At 36.9% G+C, this 9,600-nt stretch overlaps 1 protein-coding gene across 11 annotated transcripts in view; it reads left to right on the top strand.

Moving 5' to 3' along the window:
* The window catches only part of DGKB (diacylglycerol kinase beta), a 795,246-nt gene that overhangs the window by 245,880 nt on the left and 539,766 nt on the right, over positions 1 to 9,600 (top strand). For all 11 annotated transcript variants that reach the window (XR_007518417.1, XM_049893502.1, XM_049893507.1 and 8 more), the window contains 3 exons: positions 5,091 to 5,208; positions 7,903 to 7,991; positions 8,074 to 8,190. Coding sequence is in view for 10 of the 11 variants with exons in the window: in XM_049893502.1 (XP_049749459.1) it covers positions 5,091 to 5,208; positions 7,903 to 7,991; positions 8,074 to 8,190 (324 nt within the window). In the remaining variant the exon portion in view is untranslated. The remainder of the gene's footprint in view (positions 1 to 5,090; positions 5,209 to 7,902; positions 7,992 to 8,073; positions 8,191 to 9,600) is intronic.

Raw genomic sequence — 9,600 nt, 5'->3', positions numbered from 1 at the left:
GCACCTAGCAACAATAACAACCATTACTCAACGTTTTGATCAAAGATTTTATTGAAGAATCCTGATAGAAAGGGGGAAAATTCAGAACAGAATTTAAAATTGCCACAGGCTCCATGGAGGCTGGACAAATCCCTGAAACTGTTGCCCTGAGATAATCTTTAAAACTTAAACCAAAAACATCCCCTAAATTCTTCTTAACACCAAACAATAGTTCAGCTTAACTAGTAAAAAATATCTGCCTTGAACATTATACCCTTTTAAGTATATATGGGATCAGACTGACAACAGCATCTCAAATGATTAGGTAGGAACCTTAGGAGACAGTAAGTTTATGTTAATGATGGAGGAACAGCTCAGAAAAGGAGGGTTAGACTGGTTGCACAACTTGAAGAATGTAATCAATGTCACTGAATTGTACATGTAGAAACTGTTGAATTGGTGTATGTTCTGCTGTGTATATTCTCTACAATGACAACAACAAAATAAATAAAATTTAGAACAAGGAGAAGAAAACATAACAAAATAGCAATATTATTTATAGTAGCCCTAGATTACTTGCACATTATTTGTGATCTAGGAAGTATTTAGGGAAAAACTGAAACTTCAAGAATCACTGAGATAATAAAATATGTCTGAAAAGTTTGAAAGAGCATTCTTCCCTTTGAAGCATACTTTTGACTTTGAGGGGACCAAAAGGTGAGGGAGAACCTTGAGCTCCTTCTCTTGTGTGAATTTACCTAGGTTTCAGGTAGCATTTCTGTCTATCGTAAGCACAAAATGGAGCTGCTTCATTAAAAAATACAGTGTTTTCTATCCGGAATAAATTTCTATTAAGAATAATGTCTGGTAGTAGAAAACAAAACAAAACAAAATATGAGAACAAAATTTGCGTGAAATAATGTATAGCAGGCCAACATACATCCCTCTCAGTTTTTTGGCCGAAACATTGGGATGTTACATAACTCAACCCAATGATGGTAATAATATTTGCTGTTTATATAACACCATTCTTCTGAGAAGCTAAATTAACTTCACAGGTATTGTATAATGAAACCTCACATCAAGGCCTGGGAAAGGGAAGTGGGTACTTTGATTTTATTAGAGAGGAAAATAAGAGAGATGAAATGGCTTAGCCATATTTCCACAGTAGGCCAGGAATCAAGCCTTCTGGATTCCTTGTTTCTTTTTTAGAAAAATAAATTTATTTCTATGACAATAAATATTTATTCATCACAGAAGTACTAACAGGGACATGCAGTAGTGGTGGATGGAATATAGTAAGGGACAGATTCTCCCTCCTCCAGTGAGTTTAGAATCTAAATAAGACAAACAAGATAAGACATGAAAACACAGAGAGCTGGAGCATAATTTGCACTGCTGAGAAGTAGTTGGCTCCTGGTTTCAATTTCTTCCCTTGAAGAAGTCACATACATATTTCATCCCTTACATATTTTGGCAATGTATCCAGCTAAGAGCTATAAAGCTATTTAATTTGTTTTTTTTTGGTATAGCATTTTCTGTCTGGGTAATGGATTTGTACATCAGTTGCAGCCTGTAACATGGCTAAGCGTTCTGATTGACAGAACACCCACGTTCAGACTTGTTTATTTTTTGATAAGGAAAATGCCAGCTAACTTAGTCCATATGTGCTCTTCAACAGGATGAGGCTTATTCACATGTAATAGATAGTCATTTAGAAATAAAATGACAAGGATTATAAGAACAGTAATAAGAAAAAAATATGAAAATTAGATTTTTCCTTCCTCCTTTTCACTTGAAAGATTTTTTTTTTTTTAAGCATCTAACTGCTGCTTTTAAAATTTGTTTACTAATTTATTTAACAAAAATGAACAACTTTTCACATCAGGATACGTTAGTCTTATTTAAGGGAATAGATTATATGTACATAGAAGTTGGGGAAGTATAGCAAAGTAATCAAATATATGAAGCATTTTATTTACATTATAAAGATGCTAGAAATCTTAGGACTTAACCAAGCTGGAATTGGATTCAGAAATTACTACAAAGTTTATTTCTGAAGTTTTGAAAGAGAATTGCAACATGTATGTTTCCTTAAGACTTCTACATGACACCTTCTACAATACTGCTTTTTTTTAAGACCTTGTTAGTTTGTTGCCATAAAAGAAAATCTGTGCATTGTTAAGAACTATGAAGGGTCTGAGATTTTTCTTACTTGCAAGCTAATGAGTTAGCTTGCCACAGTTTTATGGAGGCTTGCAGAAGACATGAGACTTCTGGGTCAGAGGCAAATGACTTTATTACTCACGGTAAAGCAAGCAGCATGAGCTTTATGTTTGTATCAGATGCCTTGCGTCTCAAGTCCCATAGGGGCAATGAGAGTGGCCTAGGTAAACCATGCACATAGAATCACAGCTTGTATCACAGCTGAGGAACTCCTGGCTTAAGAAAACTGAATCTTTTATAAAGTGCAGTAAATAAACCTACTTAACCTTTGTCTCAAAGGGAGAGATTCTCTTTATTATGCCAGACAGTAAGTAAACCTGCCCTGTGTTCTGGAGGAAGACACAACTCTGTTATTCAAGGCTGTTTTTCAAACGTCTTTGAAAAGATAGTTTAGGGGAAAAAAAAGACAGCGCTTCTGCTTGAAACACAGGGAGAAATTTGAGAGACCCATGGAGAATTATCTCCCAGAAAGCATTTTCATTAATGTTTCATATTCTGATGCAAATTTGACATTTCTGTTTCTAATATAAGAACTAGTTACTATAGATTTTCTCTGGTATTACAAATCTGGTGGTTTATCTCTTGACTGGGAATAGAAAAAAGTGCTTAGGAAGCATTATTATTGATATTTCATCAAGAAGAACAAGATGATCTGGACATATTTCCATTGTCCCCAGTCAAGAAATCAAATAACACATTGCATTGGGCAGATCTGCTGCAAAAGCCCTCTGTAAAGTGTTGAAAAGCAAAGATGTCACCTTGAAGACTAAAGTGTGCCTGACCCAAGCCGTAGTGTTTTCAATCACCTCATATGCATGTGAAAGCTGGACAATGAATAAGGAAGACTGAAGGGAATTGATGCCTTTAAATTATGGTAGTGGTGAAGAATATTGAACATATCATGGGCTGCCAAGAGAACAAACAAATCTGTCTTGGAAAAAGTAAGCCAGAATGCTCCTTAGAAGCGATGATGGCGAGACTTCATCTCACATACTTTGGGCATGTTGTCAGGAAGGATCAGTCCCTGGAGAAGAATATCATGATTGGTAAAGAAGAGAGTCAACAAAAGAGAGGAAGACCCTCACCGAGATGGACTGACACAGTGGCTGCAACAATAAGCTCAAGCATAACAACAATTGTGAGGATGGCACAGGACCGGGCAGTGTTTCATTCTGTTGTACATAGGGTCGTTATGAGTCAGAACCGACTAGATGGCACCTAACAACAACTATTAAAAAATTAGTGCCCCAGCACTTAGTAGGTGCTCAAAAAATTATTAGGTGAATAAATTCTATGAAAAATGACAATTTGACTAACCTGAAAAATTATCACCTGTAATAGTCTCAGTTGAATACCAAGAACTGATGTCTGAAATTTATCTTGGTTGGTATAGCTTGGAGACTGGCATACAAGGACTACACGGTAATGGAGAAAATGGTAACAAGAATAATGATTTAACTTCATTTAATACCTTACTCTTATAAGTTATTCAAGAGATTTGTATTATTTCTCTTTAAGTCTTAAACAGTGCAGATATGAGTACACACCAGTTACAGAAGAACCTATCATAATATTATATAGAGCTTTACCTAGAAGAATAAATGAATTAACTTAAGTTTATACTATGGTAAATAAGTATAGTAATACAATTTTAATATTTTTATTACCTTTCAATGAGATTAAAATCATTCATATTTTACAAAAGAGGAGTAAACAAAATGGTACTATAACTTGGTCCTTAAGTAAGTTTATCTTTTAAAATTTACTGTTTGATGCATACAAAAATATATTAAAGTTAGTTGTAACATATAAGAAATCCTCAACTGAAGCCCTATATTACCAATAACTTACCTTGAACTATTGCTCTTTTCCATCCCATCCCATCCCTCTGCCTCCTTCCAAGATCTAACCGCCATCTTGAATTTTGTGCATACTGGTATCAAATCAGTGTTCTGACCACCTATTATTCGTCCACCGGTGAATGAGGGATCCCTCGCCTAAATAGCATGAAGTGCCTCAACACAGGACGCCCAACACTGGACAGATGAGATGGAGAGCAGTTTATTAGTCACATATACTCACAGCCTCAAAGGAGGATGACACTGCATAGCATGCAGGGTCTCATGGAAATTACACTTGGGAATAGAGTGGAGCAGACAGGGCTGTGTGGAGAAGGCTTTGTGGTTGCCAGAGGGTGAAGTGCCCCTGGTTCCTGCAGGAGAATGTGATCTATTGGTTTGAACAATTCCTTGGATGGGCAGGGAACTGAGGTTGGGTTGAGGATTGGATGGCATGCAGCTGGTCCAGCTGATAGGGGAACGAACTGGGTGGAGAGCATTTCTCTCTGGGATGGGGGGCCTGTTTGATCAGAGCAGGCTAATAGATGGTTAGATCCTTGAGGCCCTGTGAAGCTCAAATATGTCAAAGCAGTGCTTGAAATCTTAAGTTTTGTAATAAAGGTTAACGTATTCTTTTTTATTTCTCAAGCTCTTCCACTTAAGAGTATTTTCCTTCTCTTTATTTATTTATTTGTTCATGGCATTGTACCGAGGATAAGGTTTTCAAAGGTAAGGCACACACATCCCTGTTCTTAGGGAGTCTACCATTTGGCAGGTTATTATGATTGTTCAGGGTATGCTGTTGAACTGTTGACATTAGACAAGCATGTGTGAGTTGCTATAGAATCTAGATTTGTTAGCAGTTATCTCATTCTACTAGAGCACATGTGTTTTTCTAAAGAGTCTTGTGGCGATCTTGGAGAAAGTCAGAGATGAATTAACAGATTGTCTTCCAGTGCTTCAGTCCAGCTCTGAGTTTTATTGGCACTTACATATTCCACTGTTTATTTCATTAAGTGAAATCTGTTTCTTTTATGTCCCGTGCAGAACGTGAAGGATGATGGGCAGCATGTGTGGCGACTCAAGCACTTTAACAAACCTGCCTACTGCAATCTCTGTCTGAACATGCTGATTGGCGTGGGGAAGCAGGGCCTCTGTTGCTCCTGTGAGTACGTTTGCTCTGCCGAGACGTCATCGCACGGAGGGAGAGAAGGTTGATTTCTTGGAGTAGTCCCATTTATAGATAGTACAGGGCTCTCCCCCGGACCTGTGATATATGTTTCCCTGTAGTATGTTTCTGAATGGTTAGGTCGCTCTAGATTTAACTTTCTTCAGTTTGGGGAAATCCTTCACTTGGAAGACAGCTAAGAACATTTTCCTATTCTTTAGGCTTATTCTTTTCACTGTACTTTAATTTACTCAGGATTGCCATTTCTTCTGGGATCATCATGAACATTTCCATTAATTTATCATATTTATTTCTTACTCATATTTGTCTTTTTTTGTGAGTTAGTCACTTTATTCATGTTAACTTCTTATAATGAGTCAATTTCTTCGGGTCTTTTTAAAAATGTAAATCAATTGATTAAAAATAAATTTGCATTCAGTTTAAGAAATCACAAGGAATACAGACTAATATCACACATCAGGCACATTGTTTTAATGCTATCATAAAGAAAATCTTTGTATGTGGTTAATGGGTATTGGAATCCAAAGCATTGCATTCACAGTTCTTGAGTTGTAGCCATTATTGTAATTTCAGTACGCTTATCATTGCAATTTTAATTTTGTCCTATTAATCCAGCGCTGATGATTCATTTATAAAAGTCACCTAAATATCTTTAAATCTACAGCGGGCTGCCATACCTTTCACCCGCAGAGTGGTTGGTGGGTTCAAACCGCCAACCTTTCGGTTAGCAGCTGAGCACTTAACCAGTGCACAGGGCTCCTTTTACAGCATATATGCCTATGTAACATTTGCATTCCCTGATGTCTCTGCATAAATGTAGAGTTTTCCATTAATCCAGCAATTACCCCTCATACCATTTTCTGCTGTGTTAGGAAGTTACTGACACTGTCAAATTTATTACATACTTTCCATTTTTGTCATATATGTATGTATGTGTGCATGTACGTATATGTATACATGTATATACATATATATATATATATATATATGAAATCTAATTTGTTATCTGCCTTATACACAGTACATAGTTCCCAGGGATCTTGTTGTAATTGTTGCTTCTGTTGTTTTCGCTCTCTTAGCTAACAGCTTCTTTGGTAGAATATTGTAGAATTTAGTTTTCTCAGATGTATAATTTGACATTTAAGCCACGTTTTAGTGCCATGCACATTTAATGTTATAAATATATATAAAGATTTTAGTAAAGTTACTTGAACTTTGGCATATGTTGGTTTAGAGGGCAGTTTCTGTTGGACATGCTTAAAAGACTAGTCAGGCTATAATGTTCTTCTTATATACCTGAAAAGAAAATGCTTCGTTTTTAAACTTTTTTTTTTTTTTAAGAAGGGAATTTTCTATGGTAAATTGTATTGATAGGCTTATATGAAGAAATATTATAACTCTCAAATGTGGTGGCTGGTATGATATGCGGGATCAGAATTTTTCGTACATATTTTAACTGATTAGTGTGGTAAAAGCAATACTCTTTAACCTTCTTGCCAGGATGGAGAAGATAAAAAAGTATGGTTTCTTCTTGTGTGTTACTAAAGAAAATTAGAAATATAAGTATTTGGAAGAGTTTTACTGTATTATGTGGATTTCAAATGTTTCATCCTAATTTCATGGAATGATTAATTTCCATTTGTTTATTTTATTGAGAGGGCTACCTGTTCTTTTTTTTTAATTTAATTTTTATCCTGTGTATTTATGTATTTGAGAACCTTGATCTGGGACTTAATAAACAAGCATCTGTAAATGACCTTATGTTATACTCAGATTCAAACCATAAAGTAGTTTGAGTGTGCCAAAAGAAGTATGCATTTTGGTTTTATGACACACTTTTTTATACACTTTTTTATATATGCTTGTATATATGCATATTTCCTTTTTGTTATTAATTTTTGCATATATAGTAAAACCTGTGAGAGTCGTAATTTGATGGAACTTTTATTTTTCTGGGTCTCGCAAGTTTTCCACCTTTGACGACTCTATAGCCCGTTTTAGTGGAAAATATTTGAGTTTTCCTTCTCTGACGGGTTTCGACCTTGCATTGGTTCTGGCTTTCACAGGTTTTACTGTATATACCATATGTTGCCTCAAATAAGTTGTTCCTTTTAGAGAAGCCTCACCATGATGGCCAGTGAGGGCTAAACTTTTACTGGGACCTGGAATGCATGACAAAATCTATCCTCTGGAAAAAGACTAATCAGCCATTTAAGGTTTAGATAAATCAGTAGACAAAATAGCACAAACTCATGGGCTTTTATTGCCATGCTTGCCAGCTGCTCTCATGCCTATACTTTGTAAAATATAGATTTCTTCCTTCTAGCAAATGATACCAAGCCATTTGGCAGTCATCAATTTGTCTTTAATATTTTTGTCATCTGGGAATTATTGTGAAAAATTTGAGTGAGGACTGATTTAATTAAGCACTTCCTGCTATGCCATGATAGAGGAGCCTTGGTTTTTCACATGCATAATATTTCCTGTGCTAATTGGCCTTTTGTGTTCCATGGTAGAAACAGTCGACTTGGACTTTTCCTTGATGTGGCTGATTGGATTGATTAGGGAGCAGTGGATATGAAATGAGGTTCTGTTAATGTCATTCCTTCCCTATAAAATTGCAATCAGGACGAGGATTAACTCTAAATTTGTGTACATGTTTCCTTTCAGTTTGCAAGTACACAGTCCACGAACGCTGTGTAGCTAGAGCGCCTCCCTCTTGCATCAAGACCTATGTGAAATCCAAGAAAAACACCGACGTAAGTTTATAGCCCTGCTTGATTTCTGAAGGTGGTGCTGATAGATGCCTCATCTCACCACATTGCTGTTGTTCTCTTCTAGGTTATGCACCATTACTGGGTAGAAGGCAACTGCCCAGCCAAATGCGACAAGTGCCACAAAACGGTTAAATGTTACCAGGGCCTGACAGGACTGCATTGTGTTTGGTGTCAGATCACAGTGAGTAACATTTGGGGAAAAATCCATGCATTCACTCACACTGAAGACTGCGTATCCCATATACGCCAAGAGCCTTATACAAGAAGCCTTCCTGAATTTTAAACTAAGACAGCATGAAAACATGGACCCTTCTTATTTCATATGTTTCAAAGGGATAGGAGCAGAGTCAGGTCCATGCTCACAGAATCAAGAATTTGAGAGCTGATGACAACCTTAGAAATGATCCCATTATATGGTTTTCACACTCTGCTCTGTGCAGCTCTACAAGTTACCAGGAAGGTATCCAGAGACTACAGCTAGGGGCAGGCCATGGGAGTGACACGTTAGGTGGTTGGGCATAGCTCTGCCTCTACCCGACAACCCCGTTTTGGTAGAGTTTCCTCTTTTCTATTTTGAACATAGGATCTGTGGGCTTTAAAAGGTTAAGAAAATGTACAATGTAGTCCAAAGATTTACCTACACAGTGAAGATACTACAACCAAATATAACTAAGCAAATTGTCCTTGACCATGTGATTAGGTAGAAATGGAAATAGAGTCCAGGTTTTAGGTTTCAGTGCTTCTCAGAACTCATTCTACCCTCTTTCCCTACAAGTATCTGCCTTGCTTTGTCAGTCAAGCCATAAATTGTGGGATAAGAAATAATACATGTAAACACTAGTAATTAATGGCATTGGTAACTGTCCTGGATTGAATCGTGTCCCCCAGAGGTATCTGTCAACTTGGCTAGGTCACAATTCCCAGTATTGTGTGATTGTCCACCATTTTGTCATCTGATGTGATTTCCTATGTGCTGTAAATCCTACTTCTATGATGTTAGTGGGGCAAGACTAGAGGCAGTTATATTAATGAGGCAGAACTCAATTTATAAGATTGAGTTGTGTTTTAAGTCAATTTGTTTTGAGATATAAAAGAGAGAAGCCAGCAGAAAGACAGGGGGACCTCATACCACCAAGAAAGTAGTTCCAGGAGCAGAATGTGTCTTTTGGACCTGGGGTCCCTGCACTGAGAAGCTCCTAGACCAGGGGAAGATTGAAGACAAGGACTTTCCTCCAGAGCCGACAGAGAGAAAGCGTTCCCCTGGAGCTGCCACCCTGAATTCGGACTTCTAGCCTCCTAAACTGTGAGAGAATAAATTTCTGTTTGTTAAAATCATCCACGTTAGTATTTCTGTTATAGCAGCACTAGATAACTAAGACAGTAACTAAGAAAGAAGAAATAAACTTCTCTATCGTGGGAAACTTTACGCATCTCCCTAATCTGGATGATTATCAAAGCCTGTATCAGATAACTTCTGGGATAAGTGAAGTTGTTAGATGGTTCCTCTTGTGTTCCATGCTTAATTTCTAGAAAATAATTAGAATGCACATATTCAAGAATAGCACCTTTCGATATCATACTACAAAAATTT

Source organism: Elephas maximus, chromosome 8 (genome assembly GCF_024166365.1).
Source record: "Elephas maximus indicus isolate mEleMax1 chromosome 8, mEleMax1 primary haplotype, whole genome shotgun sequence".
In the NCBI taxonomy this organism is placed as follows: Eukaryota; Metazoa; Chordata; class Mammalia; order Proboscidea; family Elephantidae; genus Elephas; species Elephas maximus.
The sequence above is the reverse complement of the archived record's forward strand: the minus strand, read 5'-3'. Positions and strand labels throughout refer to the sequence as shown.